General features: G+C 58.0%; 1 protein-coding gene across 1 annotated transcript; it reads left to right on the forward strand.

Annotated features, from left to right (window-relative positions):
- The first annotated feature begins 5,032 nt into the window (after positions 1-5,032).
- On the forward strand, positions 5,033-11,694 carry LOC144278814 (ras-related protein Rab-1A-like). The gene is made up of 6 exons (XM_077840168.1): positions 5,033-5,055; positions 5,520-5,592; positions 6,402-6,497; positions 10,154-10,249; positions 11,140-11,271; positions 11,467-11,694. Exons 1-6 carry the CDS (start codon positions 5,033-5,035, stop codon positions 11,692-11,694), a joined length of 648 nt encoding a protein of 215 aa, XP_077696294.1.
- The last annotated feature ends 3,789 nt before the right edge of the window (positions 11,695-15,483 follow it).

Genomic DNA, 15,483 nt, shown 5'->3' on the forward strand with positions numbered 1-15,483 from the left:
GCAGTTCTAGGGGGCCTGGGAAAATGGCTCGTCCCGCACAGATGACATTAAAGTCAGATCAGAGTGGGGGGAAATTTTCACGGGGTGGATTCTTGCCCAGTGGTTCCCCGGTGGGTGCGGATTTCTCTGTGACTGCTCGTGCCCAGCTCCAGAGGCCTGCTGGACAGCGTCCGTCCGTCTTAAGTGCAGTTGATCTCTCTCTGTTTCTCCCCACTGCACCCTATAAAATGTCCCACCACGCACTCATCTCCTCCAGCAAGCTCAGGCCTTAATCATAATCAGCCCTAGTATATCTCAAGGGGCTTTCCAAAGAGGTCGGTATCATTAGCCCAGTTCTATGGGTGGGGAAACTGAGGCACAAAGAGAGCATGACTTGCCAGTGATTGAGCTGAGATTAGAACCCACCTCTTCCAGGTCCCGGGCCAGTGCTCTATTCAGTAGGCCTTGGCCTCTTTGCTGTATCCACACCCCTAACTCCAGGCGTCCCCCCGTCCCCCCCACACACACACACACACATTTCCCTTTCTTTGCCCACCCGCCTCCCTGCGACACAGTCCCGGTTCTCCCAGCCCAGCCTCCCACCTGTGTTCCTTGCAAAGTGTCTTTAAGGGAGGCGGAGGAAAGGGAATTGCATCAGCCCCTGATTGCTGGTGGGGCAGGGGAGACCCCAGCCCCAGCGAGCAGGTGGCAGGATTGGCCCAGTTTGGAACGTCCATGTGATGCCTGCGAAAAGCTTGCCTGGTGAGCTGAGTGCACTGCCCATCACGCTGGCCACATGTGCCACCCCAGCTGGCGTCTCTTGTCTTAGCCTTCGATTGGACGCTCTTTGGGGCAGGAACTGCCTTTTGGTTCCGTGTTTGTACAGCGCCTGGCACGATGGGGTCCTGCGCCATAGCTGGGGCTCCTAGGTGCTACCGTAATACACCTAATAGCAATACAAACGTACAGCGCCTGGCACGATGGGGTCCTGCGCCATAGCTGGGGCGCCTAGGTGCTACCGTAATACATCTAATAGCAATACAAACATACAGCGCCTGGCACGATGGGGTCCTGCGCCATAACTGGGGCTCCTAGGTGCTACCGTAATACACCTAATAGCAATACAAACGTACAGCGCCTGGCACGATGGGGTCCTGCGCCATAGCTGGGGCGCCTAGGTGCTACCGTAATACATCTAATAGCAATACAAACGTAGAGCGCCTGGCACGATGGGGTCCTGCGCCATAGCTGGGGCTCCTAGGTGCTACCGTAATACACCTAATAGCAATACAAACGTACAGCGCCTGGCACGATGGGGTCCTGCGCCATAGCTGGGGCGCCTAGGTGCTACCGTAATACACCTAATAGCAATACAAACGTACAGCGCCTGGTGCAATAGGGTCTTGGCCCGTGGCTGGGGCGCCTGGGTGCTATTTAATGCACCTAATAGCAAGAAAAACGTTTCACCCTAATACACCGAATAAATAACACACAGTGACAGACCCAGCGGGATCCAGCGTGGGAGCTCTCCGGGATCCTGGCCGCTGGGGAGGTGTCGGGGCCAGAGAAGAAATGTTTAAGTTTCTTTGAATTCTTTGAATTTCTTTAAGTTTATTGAATGCGGTGCCTGGGAAAATCTTCCCTCATTCAATTCCGGGGGTTGCCGAGTTATGGCGGGCGGGGGCGGAGACCAGGTGATCACACTGGGCCCTTCTGACTCCTAATCCTGGTTGGCTCGTGTCCCTCCCAGCATCACACCCACACCCGGGGGGCAGCTCCCAGCTCTACCTACACACCCACACCCGGGGGAGGGGGGGGGGGCAGCTCCCAGCTCTACCGGCTCCCTCCAGCCTCTGTAGGGTTAAAAGATAAAAACCCACCCAGATTTGGGTCAGGGGCTCAGCCTATCGCCTCCGTCTCTGGCGGTGGCTAGCCCAGCAGCCAGCCAATCGCGCGGGGCTTGTGTCTGTGCGCTGGGGTTTTGCAGCGGGGGGGGGGGTGTCTTTGCTGACACGTCCCCGGACGGGATTGGGGTGCATCACCGGGATCGCCCCTCCCCTTTTGGAAAGGGATCGGCGCTGCACCTGCTCAGGGGCAGGGGGGAGCGATCGGGCTGGAAGGGGGACTCCCCCCCCACACCCAGGTACCGGCTCTTTTGCTCTCTCTAGCGACCTGGGGGAGATACTGAGGACCGCTTCCCCCCCCCCCCCCCGCCCCAGGCTGGGCTCGGGGGTTGGGGGTGCTACAGCCCTGGGGGGCGGATGAGCGGGGAGGATGCTGCAGTCCGGGCCTGGGAGACATCTTACTGCATCTTACTGTCTGGCTCAAGGTGCCTGAGCTGGGGGGGCTGCTTCCCTTGCGGCTGCGGGGGGGGGGACAGAGGGAGTAGATCGGGGTACAGGCAGGGGGGCTGCTGGGGAGGGGCTGGGGTATGGGCACGGGGGACAGGCTTCAGGGGGGAATGGGGGCGCTGGGGTATAGGAACTGGGGGAAATAGGGGGGAGAAGGTCTCGGGGAGAGGGAGCAGTTTTTTTGGGGGGGCAGGCTGCATTACCTGCAGCTGCCTGAGGGAGGGAACGGTGGGGGGGGCAGGGGTTACACCCCTAGGGCTGGGGTAACAGTTGTGCAGATATGGGGCAGCCTCGCTGAGCCTGCTGGGAGGCTGGGGAGGTGGAATGGGGGGGGTTTCTGGGTCTAGCCTCTCGTGTCCCCTAGAATGGAGCCCCTTGTGCTCCCCACCCAGAGATGCCTCCAGGCCCAGCCTAGCTGTCAAGTATCCAATTCCTCCCCCACCCCGGGGGGCTGGCCCATGTGGGAAGGGGGTAAACTTCCCCCCACCTGCCCGCCTGCCGCCCTCATCCTGATTAAACTGGCCAGCTCCTGCCATGAGCCTCCCCCTAAATCTTGTCTGGGCTGCTGCTTGGGAGGCAACTAAGGGATGGGAGTGGGGTGGAGGAGTTGCTGGGAGACAGGACTCCTGGGTTCTGTTCCCGGCTCTGAGAGGGGAATAGGATTGGGGGTGGGAGGCAGGACCCCTGGGTTCTGTTCCCGGCTCTGAGAGGGGAATAGGATTGGAGGTGGGAGGCAGGACCCCTGGGTTGTATTCCCAGCTCTGAGAGGGGAATAGGATTGGAGGTGGGAGGCAGGACCTCAGGGTTGTATTCCCAGCTCTGAGAGGGGAATAGGATTGGGTGTGGGAGGCAGGACCCCTGGGTTCTATTCCCAGCTCTGAGAGGGGAATAGGATTGGGGGTGGGAGGCAGGACTCCTGGGTTCTATTCCTGGCTCTGAGAGGGGAATAGGATTGGAGGTGGGAGGCAGGACCCCTGGGTTCTATTCCCAGCTCTGAGAGGGGAATAGGATTGGGGGTGGGAGGCAGGACCCCAGGGTTGTATTCCCAGCTCCGAGAGGGGAATAGGATTGGGGGTGGGAGGCAGGACCCCTGGGTTCTATTCCCAGCTCTGAGAGGGCAATAGGATTGGAGGTGGGAGGCAGGACTCCTGGGCTCTGTTCCCGGCTCTGAGAGGGGAATAGGATTGGGGGTGGGAGGCAGGACCCCTGGGTTCTGTTCCCGGCTCTGAGAGGGGAATAGGATTGGAGGTGGGAGGCAGGACCCCTGGGTTCTATTCCCAGCTCTGAGAGGGGAATAGGATTGGAGGTGGGAGGCAGGACCTCAGGGTTGTATTCCCAGCTCTGAGAGGGGAATAGGATTGGGGGTGGGAGGCAGGACCCCTGGGTTCTATTCCCAGCTCTGAGAGGGGAATAGGATTGGGGGTGGGAGGCAGGACTCCTGGGTTCTATTCCTGGCTCTGAGAGGGGAATAGGATTGGAGGTGGGAGGCAGGACCCCTGGGTTCTATTCCCAGCTCTGAGAGGGGAATAGGATTGGAGGTGGGAGGCAGGACCTCAGGGTTGTATTCCCAGCTCTGAGAGGGGAATAGGATTGGAGGTGGGAGGCAGGACCTCAGGGTTGTATTCCCAGCTCTGAGAGGGGAATAGGATTGGAGGTGGGAGGCAGGACCCCTGGGTTCTATTCCCAGCTCTGAGAGGGGAATAGGATTGGGGCTGGGAGGCAGGACCCCTGGGTTCTATTCCCAGCTCTGAGAGGGGAATAGGATTGGGGGTGGGAGGCAGGACCCCAGGGTTGTATTCCCAGCTCCGAGAGGGGAATAGGATTGGGGGTGGGAGGCAGGACCCCTGGGTTCTATTCCCAGCTCTGAGAGGGGAATAGGATTGGGGGTGGGAGGCAGGACTCCTGGGTTCTATTCCCGGCTCTGAGAGGGGAATAGGATTGGGGTGGGGAGGCAGGACCCCTGGGTTCTATTCCCGGCTCTGAGAGGGGAATAGCAATGGGGGTGGGAGGCAGGACCCCTGGGTTCTATTCCTGGCACTGGGAGGGCGGGGGGGGTCTAGTGGTTGGAGCAGGGAAGGCTGGGAGCCAGGACTTTGTGGACTGGGGTGTGCATTTTGTGTTCCAGCTCTGGGGCCCCCTCAGTCCCTGTGTGACCTTGGGATGTCCTTTCCCTTCTCCACAGTTCCGTGTCCCCATCAGTGACGTGGGGGTGAAAACCTGATTTCCAGAATGGGTTGCTGGGGGTAATTCACTGGTGTGTGAAGATTCTGGGATGAGAGGAGCCAGGGAAGCACAATGCATTATTATGGAGTAGAGCAGGGGGGTTGGGAGCCAGGACTCCTGGGTTCTAGCCCCAGTTCTGGGAGGGGAGTGGGGTCTAGTGGTTAGAGCAGCGGTGGCAACTTGAGAGGCAGGACTTCTGGGTTCCATTCCCAGCTCTGCCACCAGTTTCCCTGACCTTGGGCACATCACTTCCTTTCTCCATGCCTGTTTCCCCATGTGTAAAATGGAAATAACCCCCTCCATCCCATTTTGGGTGTGGGATTTAGACTGCACCAATTAATCCCTCCTGTCTCTCTCCTGCACCCCCATCCTTCCTGTCACTGGCCTTGCAGGATCCAGCAAGAACCTGGGGATCCCCTGCCCCCCTCCCTTGAAGCAGCACCATCTCTGAGCGGAAACCCTGACGCCCCTGTGCCGTCATGTCGACCATCAATCCAGAGTAGTGAGTCTGGGCTGCCAAAACCAGGGGTTGCATCGCATGGCTGGCAGGAGGTGGGAGGGATGCTGAGCAAAAGGTGGCTTTTGCGTGCAATGAGTTGGGTGGGTCTCAGCACAGATCTCTCAGAGAAGGGAACAGGACCAGTTGGGGGGAGGTGTCTGTATGCATATCGGGTGGTGGGGGGGAGCCCTGTGTTCTCCTGGCAGACATTAGAAGGGATGCGGGTGGTTGCTGAGGTCCTGGGGCTTATGAGCAGGATGATGTCGCTCCCTGTTGGCCGCCCGCAGCCACTGCGACCACCCACCCCGACCAGAGAGCCACTACTGGGGGCTGGCAGCTCCCGCGCTGGGTCCGTCGTTGGATCCCTGCTGGCGGCCGTTTGGCTGCAGTGGAAGGGGGGGGTTACTCAGCTGCTAGAATTGCCCCCCCAGGCATTTCAGGGCGTCACCCTCCCCTCTCCCCAACAGCGACTACTTGTTCAAACTCCTCCTGATCGGGGACTCCGGGGTCGGCAAATCTTGTCTCCTGCTGCGCTTTGCGGTGAGTATCCGAGATGGTTAATTCTTAGGTGTATTACGGTAGTGCCCAGGCAACCTGCTCACAGACCAGCCCCCCATTGTGCCAGGTGCTGTACATTTGTATTGCTATTAGGTGTATTACGGTAGTGCCTAGAAGCCAGGTCACCCACCCCATTGGGCCCATGGACAGGCCTGATCCTAACAGCTCTTCCCCTCTCCAGGCCCAAAGAGGGAGAGAAAGCCAAGGGCCCTGCTGAAGGAATTTCTCCCATCAGGTGGGGGGAGCAAGAATGATGGGTGGGAACACAGTCTAGTGGGACAGAGCCAGGGGAGGGGTGGGAGCAGTGGAGGGGGAGAGAGGGACTGGGAATCAGGACTCCTGGCTTCTCTTTATAGCTCAGTCAGCCACTCTCTGTGCGACCTTGAGCAAGTTGGTGCCTCGTTCCCTGCCTCAGTTTCCCTGTCTGTGATGTGATAAAAATACCATAAGGCCTGAACCAGAGGGTTGAGGGCTTGTACATCTTACTGGGGTAAAGCCACTGCCCTCTCCAGGATGGAATTGGAACTGCTCATCTGTGTGTCCTAGCCTCTATGCTGCTACGAGCTGATGGGGATTCTCCTTTAGCTCCGGTGGCTAGGCTTTTGGAGCAGGGGAAAGCAGGTTCTAAGCCTTTTGTTGCTGTGAAGTTCCTAGGGGTCTTGGGGTGGGCAGCACAGGGGCACCATGATGGCTGTGGGGGCAGGAGGGAAGCACTCAGTCTGCGGAAGGCTGGGGGGCACTGCCGGGCTCCCCCCTGCCCCATCACTCTCTGTCCCTCCTCTCTTCCCCAGGATGACAATTACACTGACAGCTACATCAGTACCATTGGGGTGGACTTCAAGATCCGGACCATTGAGCTGGAGGGGAAAACTATCAAACTCCAGATAGTGAGTTCATGGCACTCGGGGTTATCAGGACCCCTGCGTTCCATTCCCAGCTCTAGGAGGAGAGTGGGGTCTACTGGTTAGAGCGGGGGGGGGGGCTGGGAATTGGTCTCCTGGGTTCTGTGGGCTCTGGGAGGGGAGTGTGAGGTCTTGTGGATAGATTTAGGAGCCAGGGTCAGAGGTTCAACACACTGAACGAAATACAGACCCGGCTGCAAAAGTGAGAAGCCTCCCCCTGCCTCCCCCAGCTCCTGACCCCACCTCTCGCCCCCACCCATGAGGTTGGGAGGTTGCATCCAGACTCAGCTGAGGCCATGACTCAGATATGATGACGCTCCCGCCTTCCTGACTGGCTAAAATCTCCTGGCATTTCCCCTGCGTTCTCAGGAGATTTCAGCTGCCCCAGACCAAGGGATACAGACTCTGCCCCAGTGCAGAGTCTGAGCCGGAGCTGGGTTCAGATCGGGCCCCAACCCAAAGGGAAGTTGGGGTGGATCTGAAGTTGCTTTCTGACTCATCTCAACACTCCAATGAGGAGGGTGGGGGAGACCTTAAAATTGTTCAGGGTGTTGCTGCATCTGATACACGCAGGGAATGGAAGGAAGGGCCCAGCACCAAGGAAGTATACATGGGAATAGCGCGAGTGTGTCGGGGCAAAATCAGGAGAGCCCAGGCAAGGAATGAGTTACGGCTGGCAAGGAAGGTTAGAGACGACAGGACGGGGTTCTTCAAATAAGTCAGATGAAAAAGAAAGATCACGGACAGTGTGGGCTCGCTGGAGAAGGTGAGCTGGGAACGGAAGATGGTAGGAACGCAGAGCTGCTCAATGCCTACCTCGCCTCAGTCTGTAACATGTGACCGGACGACTAGCGGAATTACCGCAGACAATGAAGGGGACGGGAGGCAGGTTGGGATAAGTAAAGAACACGTCACAGATCTTCTGACCAATCTGAATGAAGTCAAATCAGCAGGGCCGGATGCTCTTCACCCAGGCTACTGCAGGAATTAGCTGAAGAAATCGCGGAGCCACTGGCGATAATACTTACAAACACCTGGGTGACAGGTCCCGGAAGACTGGAGAAGGGCCAGCGTGGAGCCCATCTTTACAAAGGGGGAGCCGGGGAGCTGTAGACCAGTCAGCCTGGCTTCGATACCTGGAAGCTACTGGAGCCAGATATAAACCATTCCACTGGCGAATGCCTGGAGGCCGGAGGGGTGATCACTAGCAGCCAGCATGGGTTTGCCAAGAACAAATCCTGCCAAACCAGCGTGATTCCCTTCTTTGACAGCGTAACTGGTCTGGTGGATGGGGGAATGCGGTGGATATCCTATACCTGGACTTCAGCAAGGCTTTTGACACAGTCCCACGTGACATTCTGATAACTAAGCTGGAGAGATGCGGCTCGGCAGAACTACCATTAAGTGGATACGTAACTGGTTAAACAGCTGCAAACAAAGAGTAACTATTAATGGAACGATGTCGGATTGGAGAGAGGTCTCGAGTGGGGCTCCCCAGGGATCTGTTCTGGGTCCGGTGTTGTTTAACATCTTTATTAATGGCCTGGATGTAGGAAGAGAGAGGAGACTGATCATATTTGCAGGTGACACAAAGCTGGCAGGGCTGGGGGAGGGGGTTGCCAACGCTTTGGAGGACAGAGCGAAGATTCAGAGGGATCTTGATAAATTGGAGAACTGGGCTTGAAATTCAACACAGACAAATGGAAGGTGCTTCAGTTAGAGAAGAAAAACCAGATGCACAAATGCGGAATGGGGGGTAACCGGCTTGGCAGCAGCACGGCTGAGAAGGAGCTGGGTGTGGTGGATCCCAGCCCCAACGTGAGTCAGCAATGCGATGCTGTGGCCAAAAAAGCAAATGCAATTTTGGGTTGCATTAATACCTCCTGCAAGTCCTGGGAGGTGACAGTACCGCTCTGCTCGGCACCGGCTGGGCCTCACCTGGAGACCTGTGTCCGTTGTATAGGAAGGATGTAGAGAAACTGGAAAGGGCCCAGAGGCGAGCAACAAAGATGATCAGAGGGTGGAACACAAGCCGTATGAGCAAAGACTGAAGGAGCTGGGTATGGTTAGCTGGGAAAAGAGGAGAGGAAAGGGGGACGCAGTAGTGGTCTTCAGATACTTGGAAAGCTGCCGTAAGAAAGCTGGAGAAAAGTCGTTCTCCCCTGCCACAGAGGGCAGGACAAGGGGCAGTGGGTTCAAACGACAGCCCAGCAGATGTAGATGAAATCTCAGGAAAAACTCCCTCGCTGTACGAGCAGCAGGACAATGGAACGGAGGCCTGGGGGGGTCGTGGAAGCTCCTTCGCTGGCGGTTTTCGAAAGGAGGCTGGAGCCGTCTGTCTTGGGTGGTTTAGACCCAGCAAATCCTGCACCTTGGCAGGGAGTTAGACTAGATGTCCCTTGCGGTCCCTTCTGTGGTTCTATGATCTCTTCAACGGGGGTGCATGAGGGGGAGCTGGGGTCTGTTTTGGGGGTACAAGAGAGGGTGGGGTCTGTGGGGTGCATGGCAGGGCATCGAGGACCTGTGAGGTTGGGGGCACAGGGTAGGACATCTGGGGTCCCTTTTGGAGTGCAAGCAGCACTAGGGTCAACTGGGGGTCTGGAGGCTGTGTGGGCCTAGGATAGGGGATCTGGGTTCTGTAGGGCCTGGGAGCTGGCATGTGAGCTGGCAGGGCTGTGGGGTACAGAGTGGGGGGCTGTGTGGGTCCAGGATAGGGGTTCTGTGGGGCCTGGGAGCTGGAACGCAAGCTGGCAGGGCTGGGGGGTACAGAGTCGGGGGGCTGTGTGGTCCAGGATAGGGGACCTGGGTTCTGTGGGGCCTAGGAGCTGGAATGCAAGCTGGAAGGGCTGGGGGTTGGGGGGTACAGAGTGGGGGGCTGTGGGGTATAGGAGATCTAGGATCAGTGTGGGGCACAGGGTGTGTGTGATTGCCTTTTAGAAGCTGCATTTAATAAACTACAAACCAGCCTGCTGAGGCCGATTTTCCCCTTTTGCCCCGTGGGGCTCATCCTGGGGTGGGAAGGAAGCCTCCATTCCCCCCTCAACCCTTATGGGTCCTGTTCTGCTCCGTTCAGACGCCCCACAGCAGAGCGCAGCTGAAGTGAAGCTGACCGGGAGCAGCCATTTACCAGCTGTGACTGTGGGGGCGGCAGGATCCGTCCAACAGCTGATCCCACCCTCCAATCCCAGCCCCGTTCCCCAGTGGGGGCCCCCCGCCCCCCAAGGCTCCTTGCTGATCCACCGTCTGCCAGTCCCCCCTGCACAGGACTCCAATCTTTCTCACCTGCCAGCCCCTCTGTGCCAAGAATGGCCCCTTGAAACTCCCCTCCCGCCCTGCGCAGGGGTCCTCCCCGGCTGGCTGGCAAAAGGGGCCTGCTCCCACTCACGGGAGGCTGAAAGCAGAGTCTATTTCTGACTCTGGGGAGGAATGTTGGCCAGAGGCTAGAGCTGCGGGGTTGGGAGTCCGGACTCCTGGGTTCTATGGGCTAACCGGGCAGAGGATTCAGAGCCAGGACTCTGGGGTTCTATCCCGGGCTCTTGGAGGCCGTATGGTGCACGGGGCTGGGCGCCAGGACTCCTGGGTTCCCTTTCTAGTTGTGGGAAGGAGCATGGTCTATGTGTCTTTCTTTCCCTGCCCTGCAGTGGGACACAGCCGGCCAGGAGCGTTTCCGGACGATCACGTCCAGTTACTACAGAGGTGCCCACGGTATCATCATTGTGTATGATGTAACGGACCAGGTGAGTCTGACCACGGAGCCCTTCCTAAGGGAGGGTGTTTTGCTAGGTATGGACTTGCTATAGCCCTTGGCTATAAATGACTGGGGCTTATCCGTGTTCTTCATCCTGAAATATTTCACAACCTAGATCTGTAGGTTTGGGGTGGGACGTGGCAGCTGTTTGTGCCAGGATCATGTCACTCCGCATTGAGATGCAGCCACCTCTGGGGTGGGGCACAGTGGCTCTATATACAGGGATCATGTCACCTAGTGGAGGGATAAAGCTACCTTTGCGTTTGGATGTGGCAGCTGTTTCAACGGCAGTATAGAAACTATGCAGCATTTTAAGGCGGGAAGGGAAGGAGAATCCAGTATCCCAATGGAAGGGCAGAGGAAAGTTGAACGGTATCTGCATGGGGATTTGGTGTTTACATTAATTGCCCTTTTTTTGGCTTGTGTGTAGTAGATACAGACCTGGCCAGGAGTATTTGTGTCTCTTTAAGAGGGCAGCTGCTCCAAGACTGGCTAGCTCCGTTGCTTGGGGGCGGGGCTATGGAGCCTTTCCCTCCAGGCTGTGGGTTCAAGCCCCACTCAGGGGAGTAATGCCTGAGAGTCGCTCCCAATTAATGGCCGCTTTGGGTGTGACAGAAGCTGGTGGGTCTCAGTCCAGTTTGGATGGCAAGGTGCCCTTTATTTGAGTTGCCATGTTCCCCTGACTTGTATCCCCACCCTGGCTGGGGATGGACTAGGTGAAGGCTGATGGGCCTGCCCCCAGCTGTAGGTGGGGTTTAGACTTCAGGCGAGGCTCTTGCCTTGATCCCCTGGGAGCAGGTCTTCCCAGAGGGAATCAGGGAAGCGCCGGGCCCCTGGAGACGCCGCTCTCGGAGCCTCTCCCATCTCCGCTCCCCGCAGGACTCGTTCAGCAACATGCACCTGTGGCTGGAGGAGATCGGCCGCTACGCCAGCGAGAACGTCAACAAGCTGATCGTGGGCAACAAGAACGACCTGACCTGCAAGAAGGTGGTGGATTACACCACGGCCAAGGTCAGTACCGGGGGAGGAGGGGCAGAATAGTGCACGTGTCGCACACTCATGCACACTTAAACACCAGCCCACAAGCACCGGGGGGAGGGCTCCGGTGAAAAACCCAGAGATCCTGGACTGAGGCATGGTCCGCGGGCAGGGAGAGGGCAGGATCTGCCCGGCACTAACCGTGGCCTTTCGTGTTCCCCGGGGCAGGAGTACGCGGACGCACTGGACGTGCCGTTCCTGGAGACCAGCGCCAAGACCTCCACCAACGTGGAGCAGGCCTTCGTCACCATGGCGGCCGAGATCAAGAACCGGGTGGGCAGCGGCCTCCCCCACAGCGACAGCCGCCAGCCCATCCCCCGCATCCAGAGCGCCCCCCTGCGGCAGGGCCGGGCCGGCGCGGGGGAGGGCGGCGACGGAGGTGCGGGCTGCTGTTAGGGAGGGGGGTTACCCCCCCCCACCACCACCACCACCTACCCCGTGGTGGGGAGCTTCTCCGTGTCTGGGACTACGGCTGGGGGCCAGGACTGCTGGGCGGGGGGGGCCCTTTGCAGCACCCTATTTATCTGCAGTAGATTTTTACAGGCTGCGGTCCAGCTCCCCTTATCCCTCTCCAACCCCGTGGGTGCACCCTCCCCCTTTGCTAGCCCAGAGACACTCAGGGCCGGCTACCGATCCGGGCTCCTGGCTGGCTCCGCTACTCCAAGATCCATCTTCCCCTCCCCCCGTCATTCCCGACTCCCCGCTGCATGGCCATACAGCCAGCCCTGCTCTGCACCCGTCAGGCCTCTGGAAGGGCACAAGCTGCTCCGAACGGAGCCGGGCCCGGGAAGGAGTCCCCCGAATGCTGGAGGACGTGCGACGCCTTCCTGCGTGGAGAAGGAAGTGGCTTCTCGTTAAGAGGACCCAGCCACAGACCGAGCAGCAAGGAACTGTGCTGTGAGGCCCAGGACAAAAGCGGAAAGCGCCATAGTTTGCTTCCCCTCTTAACGCAACCTCATGGGAGTCTGGTGCCAAATTAGCGTCTTTTCCATGTCCAAACGTGAATGCTTGAATTTCTCCCCCGTCAGCTCCAGACTGAAGAGTGGCTTGAAAATTCAAAGCTTGGGTGGAAAGGCGACTCGAGCCGGGTCTCTAAGGCGATTTCTGACAGCAGGGGCCTTGTTAATCCAGAGTGCGATCCCGTGGCTGGGCGGAGTCAGCTGGAAATCGGGGTGCAGGTTTTTAACACCATGGGTGTTTAATCCAGAGTGAGATCCTGTGGCTGGGCGGAGTCAACTGGAAATCAGGGTGCAGGTTTTTAACACCATGGGTGTTTAATCCAGAGTGAGATCCCGTGGCTGGGCGGAGTCAGCTGGAAATCAGGGTGCAGGTTTTTAACACCATGGGTGGTGAGCCATTGGAAGAGCTCTCTCAGAGCCGGGCTGGGTTCTCCATCACTCTGGCGTCTCAGCAAGATTGTATGCCTCGTTCTCGAGCTGAGCTAGCTCCACCATCAGCTAGGGGCTGAATGCTGGAATTATGGTTGTGAGGCACCGGTCCGGGTTACACAGGAGGTCCTATGGGATGAGCAGAATGGGTCCTTCAAAACTTACGCGACCGGGGAGCTTTTTGGCTGGAAAGATTTGAAGGAGGGTCAAATTTCAATCCTGCCTCCCTGGCAGAATTTCCCCCCCCCCCCGCCTTTGCTCCCAACTGAGGTTTTTAAAAGCTGCCTCCAGCCCATGGGGGGGGGGGGAGAGTTTGGCAAGATCCCTCCCCGCTGAGTGTGGCCATGGAGGGACGAGGACCTTGCCGGGTGAATTGGCTCTAGCGTGTTCTGTGCTGGACGGTCCCTGTCCTGAGGGGTGGGGGATTTGAAGGGATGGGTATTTGATGGGGGCTTGGGGGGGTGGTGGGGTTGAAATGGCAGCTGGGTTAATAGACTTGCTGGAAAATTTGCCCTCGGTATTTATCTTATTGCCTTTGAAATACAGTTAACTCTCTAAACAGCAGCTTGTCTGCCAGGGCTTGACTGGCAGCAGCCACCGCTGGCGGTAGGTCGTGGGGCCCAGAAATGGCATGTGCCGGCAGGGGACGGCAGTTTATGCCTGCTATTTAACACCGCTGAGATTTTTAGGGCTTGCCGGTGCCCTACGAATTAAAGGCTCCACCTACAATGGATTCCTAGAGCTTTGCATCCGTCCAGCTCAAAGCACTTTGCAAAGCAGAGCCCCAGCCGTAGCTCCATTTACAGGTGGGGAAACTGAGGCACAGAGCAGGGAAGTGGCTCACTCATGGGCCCCCAGCAGGCCCAGGGGTTGTGCTAGGAATAAGATTCGGGTGGCCAGTGCTCTAACCCCTCGGCCGTGCTCCCTCCTGCCTGCATCATATTCCCCAGCCAGCAGGCCCCAGCTGCCTCCCTGGGGCTCTTGCTTTTCTTAAGGCCAGCCTGAAGTGACTTGAAGAACCGCTGGCAGCTTTGGAGCAGAAGGAAAGGTTAAACGAAATGGGCCAGTCACGCGAGTCGTTCACAGCTGAGGAACGGGACGTAGGCCAGCCACGGGAAGCCAAAAAATCTCACAGAGACACAGGCGTGGGGGACCAGGTGACCTAAAATAGTTTGGCTCTCACTGCGTGACCAGCTGCGAGCCTTTAATGTCTCTAGGGAACAGAGAGACGACGCTCAGGCTGTACGGTACTGTTTAGTTTAACCTTGGTCCAAAGCAGCTGATTGTGTAAGGCCCCCGGCCTTCCGCATTAAAGGTCTGCAGGCATCTACACCGCTCCTTGGTGTCACCCCAACCTACAGCCATGCACCCCCCTAGCATCCCACACACACACACTATTAATTTCAATGGGAATGAGGCACCTAAATCCCTTCCAGGAGCCAGGCCAAGCCCTCTGAGCACGGGCAGAGGTGCCCCCATATTCAATGCGATGGCTCATGCTTTGGCTTGCAACCATTACCAGCAGCTCAATGGGCCGGCGAAGGCCCCAGAAAGGCGAAGGCATGCCGCAGCCACCGGCGATCTCGCTGTGCCGGGTGGCAGATGATCGCACAGGCTGGTGCAGAGCATGGGCGGGGCACAGCAGGTGAACGGAGAAGGGGGTGAGCCTGGAGGAGCAAGGACGGGGGGTGGTACCTCTCAATGCAGCCGTGGGGGCGACCCATCTGAAGCCCTGTTCTGATGGTCGCCCTTCAGCAAGGCTGTGGACACGCGGTGACCTTTCCAACAAGCCATGAGAACGACCCCAGGTGTGTAAAATCTGTCTGAGAGACAACAACAGCTCAATCTAGCTACTGGATGAGTGTCATAACCGTTGGCCGCGCTTCCCTGTACTTGTGGGGGGCGTGTCTCTCACTAGGACGCTTCCCGCCCCAACTGTACATCTCCAATCGCTCTCCTCTAGCTCGAACCAGGACTTGCCGGGCCAGCGTCTCCGGCTTCAGTCGGACTCGTGGGTCCAAATGGTCTCTTATGGCTGAATCTAGTTGCCGGAGAAGGCCATGGACAGGAAGCCAACGGGGCAAGGGCAAGTGTTTCAGTCATTGACAGCCTCACGCACGCCACGCGGGTGCCTGGAGGTGGCGGGGGGCAGGGGGGCAAGGCACAACACCAATCTGGTGCCCAAAGCAATCAGTACAGGGAGGTTGGCAGCTGCAGTGTGCCGACAGGGTTGAACCAGCGAGCCCACGCTGGGAACGCTACAGCCCTGGCAATGCAAAGCCCACTCCAATGAAAAATGGCCATTGGTCACAGCCCAGCCTGTTACTGGCCCAGCCCTGGCCCCTCTCCCATGCAGCATGGCAAAGTTTTTCACACAACGCACAGTCAACCTGTGGAACTCCTTGCCAGAGGATGTTGTGAAGGCCAAGAGCATAACAGAGTTCAAAAAAGAACTAGATAATTTCATGGAGGATAGGTCCATCAGTGGCTGTTAGCCAGGACGGGCACGGACGGTGTCCCTAGCCTCTGTTTGCCGGAAGCTGGGAATGGGCGATAGGGGATGGATCACTTGGTGATTCTCTGTTCTGTTCATTCCCTCTGGGGCACCTGGCACTGGCCACTGTTGAAAGACAGGACACTGGGCTAGACGGACCTTTGGTCTGACCCAGCATGGCCGTTCTCATGTTCTTAAGAGCCCTACCCCAACTCTCTAAATTTGCAAGCGTGTCTAGATTTTACTCCTTCCAGGCCTCTCCTGGGCCAGTTATCTTGGGTATTCCTGGCAGGATCGGTGGCC

The sequence above is a fragment of the Eretmochelys imbricata genome, chromosome 23 (assembly GCF_965152235.1).
Source record: "Eretmochelys imbricata isolate rEreImb1 chromosome 23, rEreImb1.hap1, whole genome shotgun sequence".
Lineage (NCBI taxonomy): Eukaryota > Metazoa > Chordata > Testudines > Cheloniidae > Eretmochelys > Eretmochelys imbricata.